The sequence below is a fragment of the Engystomops pustulosus genome, chromosome 7 (assembly GCF_040894005.1).
Source record: "Engystomops pustulosus chromosome 7, aEngPut4.maternal, whole genome shotgun sequence".
In the NCBI taxonomy this organism is placed as follows: domain Eukaryota; kingdom Metazoa; phylum Chordata; class Amphibia; order Anura; family Leptodactylidae; genus Engystomops; species Engystomops pustulosus.
In genome coordinates this window covers 59,521,809-59,545,354 of record NC_092417.1, presented here as the reverse complement: position 1 = coordinate 59,545,354, position 23,546 = coordinate 59,521,809, and the positions used below count along the sequence as shown (strand labels likewise).

The window sequence follows — 23,546 nt, the reverse complement described above, 5'->3', positions numbered from 1 at the left end:
TTGCAATGAAAACGAGCGTGAAAAACTGAGACACTGAACAAACTCTGAGGGCGCGTTCACACGTTGCGTTTTGGTTGCGTTTTCATTGCATTTGAAACGCATATACAACAGCTGATGTGAGGTAATTTGCCTAATTACATTTTCCCTAATTACATTTGTAAACGCACTGATAACGCATGTGTTAACAAAACATCGCGTTTACGATGCGTTTTGTAAACGTTAACAGTGATGGGATTAGGCAAATCACCTCTCCTCAGCTGTTGTATATGCGATTCAAACGCAATGAAAACGCAGGTCAAAACGCAACATGTGAACGCGCCCTGACTGAAAACTGATTGCACTCTGATGCAAAATGTGCGTTTTTCACTGACCAAACCCTGATCGCACCCTGATCAAACTCTGACGTGATCTGCAACACAAGTGTGAAAGGGGCCTAAGTGCATTGGACACAATTTGCGCGCTCTGTCCGAGTCGGATCGTTCGATGGCACGCCCCCTAATTTGTGTTGCATGGAAACCAGAGCAGCTGTGCCAAAAACAACACAATCCCAGCACAGACACATGTCAAAGCCATGCAATCCCCAAAAAGAGGGAAAGTCCAACGAAAGTGTGATCCGCGACCCTTAGTAAATGAGCCCCATTGACATCAGTTCGAGAGCTTCACGCAAGAGTAGTACTTATAGCTATCTTTTTGTGATTACTGTGTATATATATATATATATATATATATATATATATATATAATTACATTATTTACATTCTATTTGTTTTTTAATATGTTTTTGTGTGTCATGTGCAGTATCAGTTCTGCTGGCTGATCTATCACCAGGCTTTCTTTGAGGTCTATACTATTGAGCTATCGGGCCTTGAGCTATATACAGAATGGTGGAGCTATATACAGATTGGTGGAGCTATATACAGATTGATGGAGCTATATACAGATTGGTGGAGCTATATACACATTGATGGAGCTATATACAGAATGGTGGAGCTATATACAGAATGGTGGAGCTGTATACAGAACGGTGGAGCTATATACAAAATGGTGGAATTATATACAGAACGGTGGAGCTATATACAAAATGGTGGAACTATATACAGAATGGTGGAGCTGTATACAGAATAGTGGAGCTGTATACAGAGAACGGTGGAGCTGTGTACAGGATGGTGGAGCTATATACAGAATGGTGGATCTGTATACAGGATGGTGGAGCTGTATACAGGATGGTGGAGCTATATACTGAATTTTGGAGCTGTATACGGGTTGGTGGAGCTGTATACAGAATGGTGGAGCTGTATACAGAATGGTGGAGCTGTATACAGAATATTGGAGCTATATACAGAATGGTGGAGCTATATAAAGAATGGTGGAGCTATATACAGAATGGGGGGAGCTGTATACAGAATATTGGAGCTATATACAGAATGGTGGAGCTATATAAAGAATGGTGGAGCTATATACAGAATGGGGGGAGCTGTATACAGAATGGGGGGAGCTGTATACAGAATGGGGGGAGCTGTATACAGAATATTGGAGCTATATACAGAATGGTGGAGCTATATACAGAATAGTGGAGCTGTATACAGAATATTGGAGCTATATACAGAATAGTGGAGCTGTATACAGAATATTGGAGCTATATACATAATGGGGGAGCTATATACAGAATGGTGGAGCAGTATACAGAATATTGGAGCTGTATATAGAATGGTGGAGCTGTATACAGAATGGTGGAGCTATATACAGAATGGTGGAGCTGTATACAGAATGGTGGAGCTGTATACAGAATGGTGGAGCTGTATACAGAATAGTGGAGCTGTATACAGAATGGTGGAGCTATATACAGAATGGTGGAGCTGTATACAGAATGGTGGAGCTATATACAGAATGGTGGAGCTGTATACAGAATGGTGGAGCTATATACAGAATGGTGGAGCTATATACAGAATGGTGGAGCTATATACAGAATGGTGGAGCTATATACAGAATGGTGGAGCTATATACAGAATAGTGGAGCTGTATACAGAATGGTGGAGCTATATACAGAATGGTGGAGCTGTATACAGAATGGTGGAGCTATATACAGAATGGTGGAGCTATATACAGAATGGTGGAGCTATATACAGAATGGTGGAGCTATATACAGAATGGTGGAGCTATATACAGAATGGTGGAGCTATATACAGAATGGTGGAGCTATATACAGAATAGTGGAGCTGTATACAGAATGGTGGAGCTATATACAGAATGGTGGAGCTGTATACAGAATGGGGGAGCTATATACAGGATGGTGGAGCTATATACATAATGGGGGAGCTATATACAGAATGGTGGAGCTGTATACCGAATATTGGAGCTATATACAGGATGGTGGAGCTATATACAGAATGGTGGAGCATACAGAGAGCTCTTACACGGACCTGCAGTGATAAGTATGTGGCGGGCAGCAGCAGTAGCAGCATGTGTTGTATTGTAGTAACGCGTGTCCGCCATCAGGGGGCGTCTGGTGCATTCTCCTGCCGCTGTATATCTGACGCTTATCCTCGTCACATCCCCTCCCCCTCCCTGACTGTTCCGAATCATTCAAACCTCTCAGTATCAGAGCGGAGCGGGGGAGCTGGCATCTCCTCGGGCAGCCCGGGTACCCCTCACCACCAGCTGCAGCCACAATGAGAGCCGGGCGCACATAGTGACTACTGGGGTGAGTAACGGTCGGGGCGGAGGGGAGGGAGCAGCCCCATGTCCCGGATGTCTTGTTCTGTGCTGGGTGCAGGGGGTAGTGGTGCCCTCTGCCCTGGAGGTCAGTGCATGCCATGCTGTGCCCACTGATTCTGCATCTGGCGATGTGTAATGTGATGGGCACAGGGCTTGCACGGCAGGAGAGATTTCTGAGCTGCCTAAATTGGGAGAAATTGGCATCTCTGTGCTGATATGTTTTGTATGGCACTGATCTGGTGAAATGCTCCATACGGGACCAGCACCTGGCACCTAATTGCAGGCGATGTAGCAGGGGGTATGGCTTCCAGATTTATTCCATGTTGGCGAGATTGTAATTCACTTTGAAGTTTCCTCTCCCTTTAATTTAGCCTTGTGGCAATGAGGGGGTTAAGCTCAAACTACTAGCAGTCACTGATTACATGGAAAATGGGTGTATGGTACATGAAGAGTTAATCGCTCAACAATAACATGTGAACGCAGGAAAGCTGGGTGCCCCAGAGTAATGTCACACAGCTTTCCCACATCTCTAATGCCTGTTATGTGGGGCTATGTTGTATCCTTACCAGGACCGGTATTACTGATGAATGGGGTCAGCACATCCTTCAGAGGTCTGGGACGATGGGTGACAACAAATGGAGGCTGGCACCTTACCTGGTTCCTTCAATGACATGAAAGTGCACAGAGACCGGTTATATGGCTGTGCTACTAGATCAGTGGTGGCGAACCTATGGCACTCAGAGCCCTCTCTATGGGCACCTGTGCCATCACCCCAACCTGGAGTTCGCCAGACAGGATTCAAGGCCTCCCGCAGTCCCAGGCAGCCCAGGACCCTAGAAGGAAGCTACAATGATAATCCAAACTTCTTCTCCTTATTTCTACTGTATTGGTGTCCTCAGTTGCCTATATAATTTAAACATGTAACAGAGCAGGGAGTAACAAGTTACTGCTTAAATTGTCGAATCGGCACTTTGAGAAAAATGTTGGTTTCGGTTGTAGTTTGGGCACTCGGCATCTAAAAGGTTTGCCATCACTGTACTAGATGATGCTATTCAGGAGTGTGGGAAAGCTGGATGCTGAGGAATATTCCCTTTGTAGAGAGTATCCGATGAGTTACCTGCTGTGAGGCAGTAGTATACAATGGCTTTCCCAGGAGTGGATACAAGCATGTATATCTGGGTGAGGGGTGGCACTGGCTGGATGGGTATCTAGGTCTGAACACGCTGCAGAGCCTGACGTGTGCTGGCGGACACTTCACTGCCTGGGGTGAAACAGCCGGCGCCCAGCTCCAGGGGGTTGTATTTGGGCTGGCTGTGTCTGGTTGCCCGGACTTGTTCTCAGACCTCCGCTATTCCCTGCACACCAGTGTTCAACTAGTGCCAAACTACAACTCCCATGCATGCTGGGAGTATTACTTCAACAGCTACTGAGACACCTGAGCAGCGATGATTGCTGCAGCCCCACACCTATGCACAGGCTGTATGTGGTATTACACATGTGGTGGTCTATAAGAAGAGGTTCTCTAATCCCGGACAGGCTGTGTTCACACTGTGCGTTTTCTTTTAGCTCCGGAAATCATTTTAAGTGCATCAGGTGAAATTACTCCCAAAACAAATATATAAGATAAGTGAGGTTCTCATGCTGCTTGTATATAAATGGGTGATCCCTATGACACGTTTGTCGCGTCCCTTTATATTTGGGTAACATGTAGGTAACAGAAGGTTTCTCTGCTGACAATGACAGGCTTTAGTGGCTTGTATACAATCATGTCTGCCGGCCCGGGGCTAGGTGTGTGATGTTTATGTTGTGGCTCTATGGAGCGCTGCTCAGTTACTAGGGAGCTGCCGGGTGACTGTCTCTGTGGCCCACATTATACTCCCCTGTCACCTGTACGGCTCGTGCTATGCTGCCATGGGCACAGGGGTTGGCATTGCTGCTTGTAAGTATTGCAGTCTGACTTTATAACAGCCTGGGGACTGCTGTGCTCGAGCTTCACCTAAATCTCTTTAAGGGCGCTGTCCCACGTTGCGTTCGCAAACGCAGACGCATTCAAAACCGCGCCCACCGGGGCGGTCCGCGGTCCGATCGCATCGGCGTTTCTATGGAAACGCCTGCGATCAGGTACGAGGCGCCGGTGTTTTGCGTTCCCGATCGCAGGCGTTTCCATAGAAACGCCGATGCGATCGGACCGCGGACCGCCCCGGTGGGCGCGGTTTTGAATGCGTCTGCGTTTGCGAACGCAACGTGGGACAGCGCCCTCAGGGCGCGTTCAAAAGTTCAGTTTTTCAGATGCAGTTTTTGAAGCCAAAAGCAGGTGTGGATTATAAGGCCGCGGTCACACATAACGTGATGCTAGCACACAGGGGACGGTCCTCGGCCCAAACGCACATGCGTTTCCAGGGAAACGAATGCGATTGATAAGCCGATCACATGCGCTTCTCTGGAAGCGCACGTGCATTTAGATCGAGGACCGTCCCCTGTGCGCTAGCGTCACGTTAGGAACGGACGCCTAGCGCTACGTGTGACCGCGGCCTCAGGCCGGCGCCACACAGGGCGCTTTGTCTGCGCTTGCAAACGCAGACAAAGTCACGCCCACCGGGGCGGGCCTCGGCCCGATCGCATCGGCGTTTCTATGGAAACGCCTGCGATCGGGAACGAGCCACCGGTGTTTTGCGTTAATTTAACGCGAAACACCGGCGGCTCGTTCCCGATCGCAGGCGTTTCCATAGAAACGCCGATGCGATCGGGCCGAGGCCCGCCCCGGTGGGCGTGACTTTGTCTGCGTTTGCAAGCGCAGACAAAGCGCCCTGTGTGGCGCCGGCCTCAGGGTGAAGACACACATGGCGTTTTTGGGCCGTTTTTACTAAGTGCGTTTTCAGATCGTTAAAAACGCATGCGTAAAAAAACGCATCCGTTTTTTTAAAAGGCATGCGTTTTTTGTAAATGCATGCGTTTTTGTCCGTTTTCCAAAATTGCGCAATGAAAAACTGACATTAACGCATGCGTTTTTAACGATCTGAAAACGCACTTAGTAAAAACGGCCCAAAAACGCCATGTGTGTCTTCACCCTCATGGGTGAGAACATATCATGGGGAGAAGCTGCTCCTCCACTTTTTTCACTCCACTCCTGGTTTGGACATAAAACACTGCATCTGAAAACCTGAACGTTTGAAAGCACCTTAGGCCGCTGTCACACGTACCGCTAGGCGTCCGTCATAACGCGACGCTAGCGCACAGGGGGAGGTCCTTGGCCCAAACGCACATGCGTTTCCAGGGAAACACATGCGATTGTTAAGCCGATCGGGCCGAGGACCTCCCCCTGTGCGCTAGCGTCGCATTATGAACGGACGTCTAGCGGTACGTGTGACCGCGGCCTTATGGGAAGCTGCGTGGCAGCATTTCCTCCCATGGTGAGTTGGTAATGGGTTAAACAGTTCTCTTTTGTATGAGTAGCTCTGCTGGTAGACCCCACCTTTCATTTGGCTGGGTATACTGACCCCACTGTGTGTGCATCCGGTTAGTAAATTGGTTTATGGGTTCCCCTGTGGCACAGACTGATAATAACATGGCTGGTCCCATGCAGTGTAATATACTGGCGCTTTATAAATAACCAGATTACAGTAAACCAATTTGGAGACCATAATAAAGTCTAGGATGGTTTAATGTTTATGGTGTGGACATCTCTAGTGCACTTTTGTCCTTTGTCTTGTATGTGAGAGGTTTCCTCTTTTTTCTTCTGCTGAATGTTTTGCGATCATTGTAACCTTGTTCTACACAGAATGTGGAAGCAACTGAGATGGTTGATGCACAGGTGCTGCTAAAATCTGGCTGAGAGATCACAGGGACATAGGGTGACGATAGCCTTTGGGTGCGGTTGCACGGTGCTTGTTTTAAAACAAATTACAGAAACGTGTGCGTTTGACCGGTTTGATAGTGTAAACGCACCCTTGGATGAGGGTGCAGTCACACAATGCGTTCATGGCTTACATTTTCTCAGCTGCTTACACTTCCAGAAATGAAGAAAAACAGATTCAGGGTGTTTTTTTTGTCCGGTTTTCATTGCGCAATTTCGGAAAAACTGACAAAAAAGCAAGCGTTTTAAAAAAACGCATGCGTTTTTAACGATCTGAAAACGCACTTAGTAAAAACGGCCCAAAAACGCCATGTGTGTCTTCACCCTCAGGCTGGTGCCACGCGCACCGCTTTGTCTGCGTTTGAAAACGCAAATGCAGACAAAGCCTCACCTATCGGGAAACAAGCCGCCAGTGTTTTGCATTAAATTAACGCAAAACACCGGCGGCTCGTTCCCGATCACAGGCGTTTCCATAGAAACACCGATGCAATTGGGCCTCGGCCCGCCCCGGTAGGTGAGGCTTTGTCTGCGTTTGCGTTTTCAAACGCAGACAAAGCGGTGCGTGTGGCACCAGCCACGGGGCACGGTCACATGTTGCATTTTGAAACGCATTACTACAGCTGAGGAGAGGTGATTTGCTTATTTACATTACTGTTAACATTTTCATTTAATGTACATTGTCAAGCCCTTTAAATAGCCGCAGTGCAAACAGGTTGCATCCCCTCCTTCAGCCATCTTTATTGGAGACTCCATATTATAAAGTATACTCCATATTATAAAGTATACTCCTAACTATTACTGTGGTCTTTCAGCTGTAAGAGCTGAAAATGAAGTGTTTCTAAGCCCATTGTCCTCTCATACAAACAGTTTTCAATAAAAAATGAAAAAATAAACTTTTACGAAACTTTCTCTCTATTCCTGGTGTGTATAGGTTTGCCGACTCTTGGGTCACGTTCACACATGGCGTTTACGTTGCATTTCCAAATGCAGCGCACAGACTTTCCCTGCGATCACCTATTGAAGTAAGATTGCGTTTGTAATTTGGCAATGTAATCGGGTGAGTCTCCTCTTCTGAGCTGTTGTATTAAGTTTCAAAATGAAACGCCACGTGTGAACGCAGCCCAAAACAGGGCTTTTCTATGGATGCAACTGCAGCAGACCCTCAGCTGTGAGGTTTCAGCCTTCTAAGCAGGATCACACAGACCTCTTCTACACACAAGGGTGACACTATCTACTAGTACAGTGATGGCGAACCTTTTAGCGGCCGAGTGCCCAAACTGCAACCCAAACACCCCCCCCCCCCTTATTTATTGCGAGGTGCCAACCAAAAATTAAAGCAGTAACTTATTGCTCCCTGTTCCTCAACAATGTTCGATCATATTGGCCTTTTTAGGACAAGATGGAAAATCTGCATCATTTTAGCTTCTTTCCAGTGTCCCTCAGTACTCAGCAGAAGGTCCTCCAAAGATAATTCGGTCCTGTCTACTCGTTCTCCCTTTTCCTATAGTCCCAAGCAGTGAAGTACGTATCACTTTAATATATGACTGAAAGCAGCATCTTTTATGTTGCTGGAACTGCAGGAAGATTCTTTGTCTTGTCTGGTGTGCTGGGTTGATGGCCCGAGTGCCCACAAAAAAGGCTCTGAGTGCCGCCTCTGGCACCCGTGCCATAGGTTCGCCACCACTGTACTAGTACATAACACACATAGGAGCTGCACTAGTACATAACACTCCTTGGTGTCTGCCTCTGCGGATGAAAGAATCGGAGAGAAGAAGGTATATCCCAGCGGCTTCCACCATGGCAGGGCTGCCAGTCAGTGTGAGTGGCAGGTGAGCAGGATTCCCGCTGAATACCTCCGATTATTTCTCAGCGTTGCATTGTCTACAAACTTGAGCAGCGGCCGTCACATTGCGCTTTCTGGTACATGTATATTCATAGCGCCAGCTTGGATCATTAGCCTCCAGCGAGGGGCGCCCAGGTAATTGGCGTTTAATATGGCACATCTCATTCATGAAGGCGTCTATTGTATGGCATGTCTCCCTGATCACTTGGGTTTATTATCAACCTGCGCTATGACTGACGCGTACCTGAGGCGGCCGCTTTCCATGTATTTATATCCACGATATATGCAGCTAAAATGGGCTTCAACCCATGACAGGGAAATTGGTTTCAAGATTGGATGACACAAAATGAACTAAATGAAATACCCTATAATGGGTCAGCCCCCCCGGTCACTATTATAACCAGACCATGCGGCCCATCCGTTAAATAGAGCATGTTCTATTCAGATGGATAATGCAAGGATGTAACTCTGCATCAAAAACTGAATGTGAATGAAAAGACAATATTTAGAAGTAGAAATCTTTCTATTCAGTCATTTCTTAGTAGTAGTATGTTGGGCTCAGTTCACACCTGCTTCAGGGGTTTCCATTACCCTTTCCGTTTTAAGAGAGGGTATTGGGAACTAAGAACAGAACTGAACAGAACTGTTCGCCTTCCGTTTCCCATTGACTTCAGTGTATGGAAGGTTATCTTTCTTTACACTTTTTCATTATAATAGTGGCAAAAAAAGATGCTGGGTGCGGTACTATTTTTAATAACTACTATTTTTTTTTTCCTACTATTTAATAACAGAAGTAATGGAACTTGTCAAACTCAGGTGTGAACTGAGACTTATGCAGACTGTATGATAATAATTATGGCCATACAGTGTCTGTATAGGGTATGTGTTCACCCAGTTTATTGAACATAAACCTTTATACCGAGACAACACTATGGGAGTAGGGGGAAAAAAAATCCAACTAAAAATCATTGCCGTACAATGGTTTGGGGAGGGGGGATGTTTTAACTATTCAGTATTTGGTATTGCCATGGGGCAGCACTGCCGTACCACACACAACCCATGGATCGGTATGGCCCAGAAGTAGGCATTTATTCGTTTTGTTTGTTCGGGATTATTAGAAATGAAAAATCTCCCACTATTGTCAAAAACCGGATGTGTGAGCTTAGATTAAGAAGCATCTGGATAGGATTTGTCCAGAATGACGTCTGTATTTTTATTTTTTCCTTAATGCCTGGGCTAGACGGGGATCCTTGCAGACTGACACTGATGGATTTGTTTGGTTATTTGTCTTCCCGTTGCCGACACGCTTGAATGGCCTTAATCCATTTCATAGGGCTGCGAGATCTCACGGTGCCTAGTGCAATGGGGACTTATAGATGTTATGGATGTAGCCATGGCAACCATTGTTGTCATTGCCGAGGCCTATCATATATCTAATAGAAAAGGCTCCAGATGCATGATTACTATTTGATACAAAAATAATAGGTAGAGTAGGGACGTTCTGTCTACTGTGACAGTGTGATGTAGTATTGTAGCTCCTGGTTACTCTGATCAAGCCATTTACTATAGGAAAGATGTGAGACTGGGTTTATGGAGATCCAGAAGTGTAATATAGAGGTTGTGTCTCATGTTTCCAACCTCTAGGCATATCTGGGGGGATTTAACAAGGCCAGAAAAAAAGGTCTGAAAAGTGCATGATAAAAGTGGTGCAAGACATTTTTTTGTCACAAAACCACTAGAATTGTGGTGCAAGTGTGTTAATAAATTCCTCCCGTTGTCTTATGGTAGTGTGGTTATTGTTCATACTTAATTACATAATGGGATACGTAATGGTTATTGGATGCCTGCCTCTTTCCCTGACCGGTTCCCTTTCTGGCTAATAACTGGTTAATATGCATATTGCAAAGGCCATTACCTTCAGGGTTAGGAAAACGTACATCTTGGTAGTAAGCTTTCTTTACAGCGGTTGTCCAAAGTTTAGAAGTTCTACCCTATCCATTGGATTTGAGGTTAACTAGCTGATCTGTGGGGAGGCTGACTGCTGGGACCCCAGTGATCCAGAGATCCCATTCTCACTAGTGGTCGGAGTGGCAGGAGGGGCATGTATCCGGTGATATCTGGGCCCAGCACTCGTAGCACTAAATAGAATGGAGCGGCAGGGTGCGTACCCGGCCTGCCACTCCACTCACTAGTGAGAACGGGATCTCCAGATCAGGTTCCATTCTCTTGATTGGTTGGGCCCTCACTGACCAGCTAGTTATCCCCTATCCTGTGGATAACCCCTTAAAGTCCTACCTCCACCCATGTGCAATGTTGGGCTGCAAACAACGGGGCCCTGGTGATTGGCATGTGAGATCCACTCTTGTGCCCAAAACAATAGAAAAACAGAGCTGCAAGCATGGGCAGGAACATAGCTTGTGGGTCGGGCAGGCGGCTCATACACGGGATTGTGGAAACCACAGCTTTGTGTATGATCCCATAGAAAGACATTGGGACGTGTGCTAGCTGTGAGAACAGTGGCTAAAAACAATGTTTGTGTGCAGGAGGCCTAAAATTCTTTAAACTCTTTTTGGTATCTGGTTTCCTTTCCTCTGGTCTTGCAGGATTTTAAAAGTCTGGTATTGTAGTTTTTGGTTACGATACTAGATCCCTAGACTATTGTATACCTGAGAACATGTACATGATGTGTTGTCTCCCAAGGAGTGATCTGCTTATTGTTGGATGTGACAATATTTTCCTTTTATTGACACTTTCAATCTATTCCATAATTAGATATTTTTCTCCCGTCCCTTAAAGCTCCTAAATCTGAGTAATTGCTGTGGCGGCTGCGAGCTTCCCGTCTCTGTTCAGTTTGCAATTATTGACTATAAATATTCAGATGATGATTATTTTTTTTTCCTTCTATCCGCAATTCATATTCTTAAGGGTTTTAAATATTCACAAGATCGTTGTATAATTTGCTGCTATTAGCATTTGTTCACAGCTGTTTATTTTGCTGTTTAGGTCTTGGCTGCCGAGGGGGTAAATGACTTACAATACTTCTCTTTGTTAGGAAAAACGCTTTGGATAATTTAGCTATAAACAGAGACGGTAATTTGGTCCTTAAAGCGATTGTTGAATGGGAGGGGGATCAGCAGTACCTGAATATTTGTGTCATTGTACAGTCTAAAGAGCTTCTCAATTCTGATACATGTTAATAAACGGTGATGTGACTTGTTTGTGCTCCAGAGCTGTATTTTCTATGTAACCCGATAAGACAAGACAGTACTTTTCTCCTCTTGGGTCACGTGCACATTACTTGTAATAAGAGCTGCATTATGATACCTATAGAAGTATTTGCTTTATGGAGCCATAATGCATATTATTTGCACATCATGTTTTCTGGGATGGGAAGATCTTCTCCATAACCCTTGTTTAATTAAGATTCTGTATGGCAATTCATAAAGGGCTACATCCGCAGAAACCATACATGCCACTTTAGTGTCTTCACCCTATACATGAGCTTGTCTCATCCATTGTTACTAAATGGGTTGCAGTTCCACGTGATCTCTTTACTTGCCATTTGTCCTCCTAATCTATATGGGATATAATGATCACATGGGGTAGGATGAGTCTTTACCCTATATGTTCCCTGTATGAACAGCTGATATTGGTGGGAAAGTTGAAAGTTAAGATTCGGGGATCCTGCTCCTACTACTGTACTGATGGACACATAACAAGGTGATATGGAAGGAATCCTATAAATGACACATGGGGTGTTTAGTGCTGTTTCTTTATGCTTACCCCAGAAGCTGAAATGGTTGTAGCATTAAAGAACTGAATCCCCCAGCCCCATGGAATCATCATGGGCACATAGTCCTCAGCACACTGGGGTTTACATTGACCTGAATATGTCTGGTGATGGCAGGAACCCTCTTCCATAATGTCTTCATTTCTATTCCACTCATGTCCATCATTGCTGAACCCTCCTGTTGGTTTCTAATTTCTACAAATGTCATTTATGCAAAGAAAATTGCTGTCTCCATAAATGTTTGATGCTGCTGGGCTTGTTTGTGTTTGGAGTGTGAGGATGCTCGTTGTCATGTGCTGTTAATTGATCTGGTGCATAAAATCTTCCAATATGCATGGAAGAACCTCCTGGAGGGGAGGGGGCCTGAATGCTGCAGCGCTGTGCTCCGCTTAAAGTCTTATGGTTATTAGTTGGCAGAGCAGGCTCACTCCGAATGCAAAAGTGTCCAGTACTCCAGAAATTCTTATTCTCCGGAAAAGTTCTGCAGAACCTTCTACTAACCCCCTCCCTACTTAGGGAAGAGTGCGGCCCGGCTGTACATAACAGTATGGTATGAGTAGCATTCAGCCAGAACTTCCTGTTCATGTGCAAACGGCCTAAAGGTTATATTATTTTTAGGCCCCATGCATGTATGCCCATGTATTTCTATACACTCGCACACGGCGGTGGTGTCCACGACCCTGATTATTGCTGCCAATAAGCCAGATGTGAAGAAGACAGCTATAGGGATTAACTTGGTGGGACCAAGGTTTAGAAGCTAGAGAGGCGTCTTCAGGAGTGTGTAAGGAGAAAATAACGCCCAGGTGGATGTAATAACTTCATGTTCTGGAAATGTAACCACATGGCTTGACACTGTTCCCATAGATGTTAACAAACTTCTGAGCCTCCTGAATGGCAGGTCTACTATTGACCTAGTTTTTATTTTTATGTTGAGTTAAAAATAGAATTTCTCTTTTTCTTTTGCCACCTCTTGTTTTGCTACATTGTTCCTTGTATTTATCGCTCTGGACCTTTCTGTTCCTGCGGCCGAGTCACAAGTTTTCACATGTACAATCCCTGTCTCGCCCTGGGGTGTTGGAAACAAGGAGAGTGTTGTGTAAAGCTCAAAATGTTTTCTCTTCATTGTTATTGATTTAAAGTGGTTCATCATCTTTCTGTGGATGAAGCTCAATCATTACAGAAAGGAGTTTGATAATTCTCTTGGGTCGGTGCAATTCTGTTCATTCCAGCAACACTTGTGTGCCCTTTGCTTACAAAACTCCAAACTTCTAGCAAGTTTGTGGCTTGTAAAACGTTACCCATCCTCTGTAAAACCTGTTTCTGACCTTAGTGTAGCACTGGTTGTCATCGTTTGGAAATCTCGAATATCCTAGAAACCAATAGAATTCCTCCTTTGTTTGGAATTTGGTTAATAATTATTCTTCCATTAAGCACAGGCTAAGCCTCAATGAACGGCCCGGAAACAGAAACAAACTTGTTACTTTGTTGCTGGTGACAATGACGTTAGACAAAGACTTGGCTATTTCAGGACAATGACTTAATGGTGATCGCTAATTACATTGTGCGCGCTGGCAGTCGCCCAAGGCTCGCTGGCACGGAGCTGCGCCATGAAACTGTATCATAATGGTGAGAGGAGCAGGTGAAAGAAACCTCTTTTTATCAATTCTGAAAGGGCCCTGCGAATTAACCCTTGAAAGTCCCACATCCCGGCCTTTCCAACAAAAAAAAATCCTCTGTAAAGAACCCAATTATATTTTCTCAAGAAATTGGGAGGTGTATTCTGTCCGTTCCAAGTCTCTGACACATTGCCAGCCCCCCAACCTTTACAGACTGTTTTCTGAATTGTGGTAACTTGAGTTATAGTTAAGCGGCTTTACCATGCAGAAGTTTTGGACCTTTGTATAAGGAAATTATCTGAGGACTAGGATATTGGAATACTGTACATCTGTATGTCTCCATAAGGCTGCTGTAATAACTAGGTGGGGGGGGGGGCTGTTTTTGTAACCGGGTAGAGGAGATGCTGTACTGTCCAGCTGAAAGGAGGTGCAACCTACCTGGGGCTTTTGTGTTGGCTTTTCCCTATTGACAAAGTGGAGGTTAGAGATTATATGGGTTACATGCAGAGGTCGCACTAACATTTTTCCAGAAGGGTAAAAATACTCCTCTCACCATTTTTGAGGAGTATTTTTAACCGAGGAGGAGTATGAAAATTTCGGTAATACACATAGCACACACTCACCGCACACACCACACTCACCGCACACACCGCACACACCGCACACACCGCACACACCGCACTCACCGCACTCACCGCACTCACCGCACTCACCGCACACACCGCACACACCGCACACACTGCACTCACCGCACACACCACACTCACAACACCGCACACACCACACTCACCGCACCGCACACACTACACAACACCGCACACACTACACAACACCGCACACACTACACAACACCGCACACACTACACAACACCGCACACACTACACAACACCGCACACACTACACACTCACCCGGCACTGCTCTTAGGTCCCGTCGATCACAAACGCAGGCAGGTAGAGATGGAGCAGGACGGGGAGCAGCAGCTTCGTGGCCCACATGCAGTGGCGTAACTAGAAGAGGCTGGGCCCCATGACAAACTTATGCATGGGGCCCCCCTTATGGCGACGTGTGCACGGCGGGCACACGTCGGCGCACGGGACAGGAGGAGAGGGTGAGCGCTGCTTACTCCCTCATACATACAGCATGTACACACATACAGTATATACAGACACACTGCATACACAAAACAAATACGCATACGTACAGCATAAACACACACAGCATATTCATACACTCACAGCGCAACCGCACACACCACACACAAACAGCACTCACACACAGCATATTCATACACTCACAGTGCGCACACACAGCATATTCATACTCACAGCGCAACCGCACACACCACACACAAACAGCACTCACTCACACAGCATATTCATACACTCGCAGTGCGCACACACAGCATATTCATACACTCACAGCGCAACCGCACACACCATACACAAACAGCACTCTCACACAGCATATTCATACACTCGCAGTGCGCACACACAGCATATTCATACACTCGCAGTGCGCACACACAGCATATTCATACACTCGCAGTGCGCACACACAGCATATTCATACACTCGCAGTGCGCACACACAGCATATTCATACACTCGCAGTGCGCACACACAGCATATTCATACACAAACGGCCCATACTCGCACACACCACAGCACATGCACAGAGGGACTTACAGGAGTAGAGGAACCGGAGAGCCGAGGAGCCGGGAAGCAGAGGAGTCGAGGGGAGCGCGGAGGAGCCGAGCAGCGGACGAGGGGGGGAGAGCGGAGAGCTGGGGAAAGAGCAGCATTAGTGACAGCCCCGCCCCCCCTTCTGATGGGCCCGGTCTCAATGGCGACCGCGAACGGTACGCCACTGCCCATATGTCTCCCCTGGGGCAGGTGCTCTCACTCCGGCACGCCCCTAGTCACGTGTCCCGCTGAGCGGTCCAGCGCGCGCTGTGATCGCGATACTGACATTTACCTCATTTGCAGCGCGCGCTGAACCGCTCAGCCTGCGCGCTACAGGGAATAATTGCCAAGCGTAACTTTACGCATGGCAATTATTTTGGGGGGTAATGGCGCCTCATCACGCGTCTATGACGCGTGGTGAGGCGTTAATGCGACCTCTGGTTACATGTATACAGGTGCCACACATGTGATTTACATTAAAGGGGTGGACTTGGATTAAGTATTGATAGTTTATTATCTGCATAGACCTTCACTGCTTGACCATTGTGGTACTCAGACGTTGTCCCTGATCTTCTTTAGTCCTTGTCTAGTCCTTGGACAACTGTTAACCCGATTTGTGGTGTCCCCATTTTTTGTATTGCACTTGAACTATACTGAATATATAACGAATGCACCTCTATTGTATGTTACAGGACACAGTGTCGGCTATGGGATGGAGCAGGATCAGTATGAAGCTCGTCTTAAGGAGCTGTTTGATAGTTTTGACACCACGGGCACAGGGTCTTTGGGACAGGAGGAGCTGACAGACCTCTGTCATATGCTGCAGCTGGAGGAGGTGGCCCCCTCATTACAGCAAGTTCTTCTTCAGGACAACCCCCTTGGCCGGGTAAGGAATCACACAATTTGATAATAATGGGCAACAACATAAATGGGGGGGGGGGGGGACTGTAAAATACTGAGCAGCCGACATACCAAGAATAAATTACAGGGAATGTTATCTGGTGATGTCTGGCTGTGTATCTTGTAATGTGCAGTCTGGCCATGACGTGTGCCAACTATGTCTGTAATCTGTCAGGCTTACACTGAAATAGGAGGCTCTCATAGCATAGCAGGGACGCATCGCACTCTCCATCCCAAACTGGGAAGTGGCATGTTATCAAGGGGAAAAATTTAATTGGTCATTTTTAAAATGTTAGTTCCAGTCTTGGGGATGAGCGTACAGTGTTGGTTAGTGTTTACTGACGGGGACAGTGATGGTAAAGGAACACTTCTGCAAATACTAATAAGTCTAGTGCTTGACTTAAAGGGAACCTGTCGCCACATTTTTCACAAATACAGCTAATGGCAGACTAAAAACACAAGATAGAAGCTTGTTACCAAAAAAAAGTATAGTAAAAAATAGGATTGTCTTAATTAATGCAAAAAAGTCATGATAAAAATTTCAGCTAATGTTCACACAGAGCCCTATTTATTAACTGACAACCTTCTTTTAGTTATTTGTTTCCTTTTACATCCTCATAAATGAACTTTATAACCTTGCCTTCCATACAGTCGGATCTTGTGCGAGTGAAGGAGGGTGTCATCTCCTTGGGCTGAATCCAACGGCTCTACCCCATGCCTTCGCAACATCCGCATCTGGTCAGCAATTAATGTTATGTGACCAGAGTGAGATCATCTAAGGTCTTTCTTCCTCCTAACATTTGCAAACTGTACCCCATGTATGTATTTGTTCACTTGAACTCACATAATTCCTCCATGGACTTCTACTCCTCCACATGCATCCATGGAGGCATGCTGTGATTTCAAGTGAGCAGATACATTCATGAAGTACAATTTTAGGATGCAAAAAAGACCTTAGATGATGTCACTCTGGTCACATTGCATTTGCTGATGCTGAGATGGCATGGGGAAGTTTTTCTGGATTCCGCTGAGGAGGCCATGCCCCCCTCAACTTGCACTACAACTGCCTGTATGGATGGCAAGATTACCAAGTTTATTTTATGGGGATGTGGAAACAATTTTTGGCTAAAAGGGTGTCATTTAATACATAGGGCTCTATGGTAACCTGCCACTAGCTGTATTTGTGGAAAGATGTGGTGATTGGTTCCCTATAAGTGGAAAAATGCAAAAAAAAAACTGAATCCAACTAGTGCTTCTTTGTGTGCACAACATTGTACAAGTTTTTCCTGGCTTTTCGCTACGACAGGTGGCTTTGCTGTGAGAACTATGATTATGTTCACTTATGACTTATTCAAGCTCTCGAATGAAAAAATCCGGACCCTGAGTGGTCAGTTTGAGAATATGAAATCAGATTATGGGACACTGGTTTTGGTTATTTTGTGTCTTTTGTGGGGGTAGGGGGAATTGTGGCATGAAATAATACTAATATAGTGGTCCTGTGCAAGTGACTGACTGCAAATCTAGGCTTCTGGTAAGAATTTGGTTTAGGGGTTCACTACTTTAAATCCTTGTGTGGCCCTACAGGGATAAAGCCGCTTTCATATTTCATAAGGATAATGGGGAAGGCAATGACAAGCATCACACTGGAGATAAGTGCGGATTGTGATTTAGGCGCTGGGTGAGAGCGGTCTGGGTGTCTAAAATGCCTGTGAATAGACATTGCTCCTCAGCCTCCCCCTCTTCTCGGTGTCCTCATTGTGTTGTCTTCAGTCATATTGCATATTCATGAGATGTCATGACAAATGCTTGTGGTCTCTTTCCTGGAGGGGTGACATGTCTGGCAACAAAGACATGAAATTGCAGACTCAATTGCTAGATGGGCTGAGTGTTTTATTTGCTTTTGTCTATCTGGTAATTTGGTTACAAGCAGCAAAACATCAAAAATCAATCTGGTAATTTTGGGTGCTAGTGTCTCTTTAAATCTGCAAGAAAAAAAAAACGAACAAAATATTTTTTGATTTAGTAATCTTTAATTTGTGTGTTTTATAAAAAAAAAAAAAAAAAAAGCAAATGTTATGTTCTGCGCCCTTATGTCTGTAGGCAGCCCCAGCACAAGCATTGTAGGGTCAAGGTTTATGTGTAATGTAACGGCTCAAGGGCTGGATATATCTACAGACAGCAGGCTGGAAGGATGTCTGAGGTTGTCCTGGCTCATAGGGATAGGTCTGGAAATAGCCTGGACTGCTTGGGGTTAAATAACCATTAAGAAGCTCAGAAGACCAAAGAAATTATTTTTAAACTGAGAAAGCGGTGTGATAAGATGTCTTGGCCTGTAGACAGATGGATTAGCAGTGGACACCACAAGGATCCGTCCTCTAGCACAATGACATGATTGCTTATGCCGGCTACTGCCGGAGTTCTAGGCGCTAACCTGGCATTAAAGTCTAAAAATATAGTAGCCTAGGCTGAATGGATTAAAACTGTGGAAGCCCAGGAGAATACTACAAAAGAGGCTTGTTGACCTGACTGCAATAGAGCAATGATGGCTTCGGGCAGACCTGCATGTATGTGCCACATACTTGCCCCGATAGTTGCTCATTGGGCAAAGAAAAGATGTAATGGATGAATCTATAAGGATTTTTTTTTTAGATTTTTACATCCCCTCATAGAACTTTTTGAGTGATATATATTTCTTGCTGAAAAAGCTATTTTTCTAGTTGCAGTTCACTTGCAGACTTTAGGATTTCTGTGAAGACTTTGTGGTTAAGACCGATCATGTGTGAAATAATACAAAGAGAACTTGTCACCAGGTCAACCCCCCCCCCCCCCCCCCCAGGGATTAAACATCCTTTCTAGAATTCCCTCTTTTATGTGAAATCTCACCCATTTATCAATAAAAAAAATGATTCCCTTCATTTTCATGAAGCGAGTCAAGTTTACTGGTCGCAATAGTAATTTCGCTTCGCTATCTTTGGTTCTGTAGTACCTAGAAACATTCTTTTTGTGTCATATTAAAGATGAGAATCTCTTTTTTTTTTTTTTTCAGAACACAACAGTGTTCTGATTTTGTGAGCTTCATAACCAGAAATACAGGCGGCTAAATAAATGGCTGCAAATGCAGGCTGCAGATAAAGGTCCGGTTCCAGCATAATTTCTAAACTGCCTGTCTAGTTCTGTAGCTCACAGAACCGTAAGATTGGATCTTAAAGGTGAGATTGTTCTCTCTAATTCGACACACAGTATGTTTCTAGGCACTATAGAACAGAAGATGGGGCCTTCTGAAGAGGCACTAGCCCTGCAACCACGAAACTTATCTCATGTGAAAATGGGATTAGAAGAGTCATATTTCCCTGACTTTGGGGGCGATTTTTCATCGATTAAACTGGTGAGATTTCACATAAGTGGGAATTTAGAAAACCTATGTCATATCCTACCCGAAGGGGCTATTGGTTTATTGGGGTAAAATATTGTTCCCTTCAACACCATCAATGTTCCCCATAAATGTTTCTGTGGCGACATCATGTTCTGCCCTAGACCTAATATTAGCACACCAGTTTTCTGTTCTGGAATTTATGTATATATTTTTTTTTTTACGCTTTCTCCCCTAGTTACCTTTAACAGAAAATATTAATTGGGGGGGGGGGGAGTTAATAAGAACAAACAGAAACAAATGTCGAGTTCCGCTAATTTGCTGTAATTTCTTATTAAGATTCTGTTGTGACACACGCTATTGCATCTTGAATTGCAGTGATTAGATTGCCAGGCTAATTTATGGCCGCCACCACTTTTATCAGGCTCTTGCCATGTAGTATAATCCCTTTGGGTTGTATCTGATCTGGTCACGGTGAAATTGCTTCAGGACTCAGGAGCTGGAGCCATCTGTCTTACTGTGCAGCTGTGTGACTGAACAATGGCCAGACATTCCTGCATCTCCACCGCCATTACTATTCTGAACATCACCTTTTCCTAAATTCTCATGTCTTCCTTACTCTGGATTTTATTGGCTACATTTCATAAAAGTGCAAGTTCACATAATTTCATATGCATATTAACATGTAATTATTTTAAAATCCTGCTGTAATTAGGCATTCTGTCTGTTGCTGTTCTGTTCCTATATGATTGCTGCCTAGCAACTGCTCCTGGCACCAGAGGTGACCCGTTGGAGATCCATGCTGTTTTGGAGCATGGTTGCCTTTTAGATTGGAGAACTGGCAATTATTTTGTTTACACAGATATATACAACTTTTAAAGGTGATACTTTAGTGGTGCATGGGGTACCAGGGGTTGTCCACAAATAAATCGATGGCTGGTAAAAATGGAAAGTTTTTTTCCAATGTCCACTCTGTAGGAGTCCATGGGACTGATTTCAAGATCTCTGCTTGCTGTCTTTCTATAAGAAGCTTTATTGTTTACTTCCTATTGATGCAATCTGGCACTGGCCATGTGATGTCACACAAGTGCATGGCTCATTCGTATGATAGAGAGTAGTCCGAGATGTGATATTACAAGCCATGCACCTGTGTGACATCACATGACCAGGGACGGATTGTATCCCTGGAAGTTAACAATGAAGCTTCTTATAGAATGACAGCAAGCAGAGATCTTGAAAGCCATACAGAAAGGACATTGGAAAATTATATACCGTAACTTTTCATTATACACACAATAACATTTATTTGTTGAATTATTGCGCTGTGGCTATTAGGAGTTCCACTGTACTTTCCACTGTCTTTGAAGGCATAGTTACCTGAGCAGAACTTTTAAGGGACTAAAGTAGTGCCGCTACCATTTATCTGGCCACTTACATCTTTCCTGATTATAACCCTTAAGATACATTTTCTTGTATCAATCTTTGATCCTACCTAATGCTTTCAAATTTGAAAGAGAGATTTGCATTTACTTTCCTGCAGGTGTAGGCCTGGTTCAGGTAAGGATGGTATGAGTGAGGCATGAGGCACACAGTAATGTCTCTGTATTTGATACATGGATAGAATGAATGATGTCATTGTGTTACTTTCCTATCATGCAGCCTCTTGGGTGTAAGTTTTTATGTTCTCTCTTGGCTACAGTTGCTACTTTGTTTCACAGTAAGAACTCTAGAGATCTGGGGTATTTCCAGGGTGAGATTCTTCAACCAGTTGTTCTCCAGTGGGAATTTGACACAAAATATCATCTTGTCATTCTTTCTATAGATTCATTTTGACCAGTTCAAAGAAGCCCTTATTGATGCCTTATCCAGCACACTGTCCAATAAGGAGAACTGCCCTGAACCAGGTACGTTTCTGCTCATGTATCAAATGGTTGCAGTGGGACCCCCACAGATGACAAAAAAAGGTACTAAGTTCACAAATTGAATAAAGAGATGGGTAAAGTTTGCACTGCAATGTTTGGAAAAGAGGGACGCATCTTCCTGCAGCTGAATTCTTTTGAGAACACATGATAGGTGGAGGGTCTGTGCTCTTCATCAGGGGAGCTCCAGGTAGAAGGACCCAAACCAGATTGTTATCCTTTATCCTTCCATAGGGAATAATATATAAAGGGGTATTCCCGTTTTGGCAAATAAATGTTATTGTTTGTATAATGAAAAGTTATACAATTTTTCCTAAATACCTTATGTATCAATTCCTCACTGTTTTCTAGATCTCTTCTTTCTGTCCGTCTATATAAAGCTTCTAAGTTTACTTCCAGTGGACCGAAATCTGACAATGGTCACACAGGTGCACGGCTTGTTATATCACACAGCTCTGGTTACTCCGTATGACAATAACGAGGAGTGCACCTGTGTGACCTTGGTCAGATTTCTATAGAATGACAGCAAGCAAAGATCTAGGAAACCACAAATAATTCATACAGAAAGTATATTGGAAAAATTTTTATAACTTTTCTTTATCCAAACAATAACATTAATTTGCTGAAATGGGAATACCCCTTTAATCTTTGTGCAACCCCATGAAAGGGTGTGTGTATTTTTAAAACGTTTTGTATTTGTAGTGCATCTAAAATAAAAGTGGAGACACTTTGCAAATGAAATGAATATACTCAATGCCTAGGACTCAATGTCTAATGGTTTCCCAATCCTGTGGCTAGGCTGGGTATTGGCCCACCACTTATCCAGTAGGTAGACCATCAAAACCTTGATGACAACCCCCTATTGTTCAATGTCTACATTTCATATATATCCCTAATCTTCTCCATAGTAACAGACTACAAACAACATCTGTTGCTGCTTTCATGTATTATTCCCCATTGTTGCTTGAAAGGAGGAGTAAAAGAACAACTAATATCTGTATGCTATCTATTTTCCCGTACCTGTGTTAGCAGGGTGACTTATCACTGTTATGCTTTTAGCTCTTATATAAAATTCTGCCCCACCCCACTCGCAAGATGTTTCAATTGTCTGTTGCTGTGTCCCTGGCTACAAGTGGCTGATGTCTTGTTATACGGTTCATCAGCGTCCGCTGTTTGTTGGATAATTATTGACTTTACCAGTTAGACGTGAGATGTTTGCTCTGCTCCGCTGTGTAGTACCTGAGCCGGCGTGGCGCATGCTTGTTGCTTGGTGACGGTGACTCCTCAGCTGTCGCGTAGCTCTGACTATCACAGTGTTTTGTTCTCGGAAATTAATTGCATGGATTTGATCTCTGAGCTGTGGGATGTGTTAGGGGAGGTATGAGGAAGGATCAGGTGTCAGCATTGTGACTGTCACTGAAGTCAATATTTTTCTTTTTGCCCTGGATTAATCATTAGGACAGTGATGAAAGGAAAAGGTTTCTATAGGAGACAAACGTCACTGTTTTGCATGAAACTCTGTTCTCCAGCTCAGTCAAAACTGAAAAAAAAAAAATTCAATTTTAGGCTGGGGGAACATTATTCCTCTAATAAGGCATGCGATAGCGGGCCATGGGGAAGTGATAAGAGATTTTTATCTAGGACTCAAAACAGTTCTTACTTAATTTGAAAGTCACCTTTACAACTCAACTCTGTCATGGATGCCCGGTACCGGGACGAGAGCGCAAAACCAAAGACACAACAGTCTCTTAGTGAATGTAGAATGTTTTTTAGTGCCCAGTTGCATATATTAAACAGAACATCATCATCAAAGGGGCGTGAAGAGAAGATGGAATACTGCAATGCTATTGGCCATAA

At 44.5% G+C, this 23,546-nt stretch overlaps 2 protein-coding genes across 11 annotated transcripts in view; one reads left to right on the top strand and one right to left on the bottom strand.

Moving 5' to 3' along the window:
- ABHD12B (abhydrolase domain containing 12B) overlaps positions 1 to 4,056 on the bottom strand; it is a 29,455-nt gene extending 25,399 nt beyond the window's left edge. The window contains exon 1 of one of the 6 annotated variants that reach the window (XR_011848867.1): positions 2,421 to 2,489. Coding sequence is in view for 1 of the 6 variants with exons in the window: in XM_072116080.1 (XP_071972181.1) it covers positions 2,421 to 2,462 (42 nt within the window). In the remaining 5 variants the exon portion in view is untranslated. Of the gene's footprint in view, positions 1 to 2,420; positions 2,545 to 2,589; positions 2,660 to 3,832 lie in introns of those variants that run through there. The other 5 variants (XM_072116084.1, XM_072116082.1, XM_072116083.1 and 2 more) reach the window with 5 other exon arrangements.
- The window catches only part of NIN (ninein), a 112,082-nt gene that overhangs the window by 17,806 nt on the left and 70,730 nt on the right, over positions 1 to 23,546 (top strand). The window contains exons 1-3 of one of the 5 annotated variants that reach the window (XM_072116073.1): positions 2,534 to 2,701; positions 16,193 to 16,386; positions 21,593 to 21,674. In XM_072116073.1, coding sequence (XP_071972174.1) covers positions 16,213 to 16,386; positions 21,593 to 21,674 — 256 coding nt within the window. In that variant the 5' untranslated portion in view covers positions 2,534 to 2,701; positions 16,193 to 16,212. Of the gene's footprint in view, positions 1 to 2,533; positions 2,702 to 16,192; positions 16,387 to 21,592; positions 21,675 to 23,546 lie in introns of those variants that run through there. The other 4 variants (XM_072116076.1, XM_072116075.1, XM_072116078.1 and 1 more) reach the window with 4 other exon arrangements.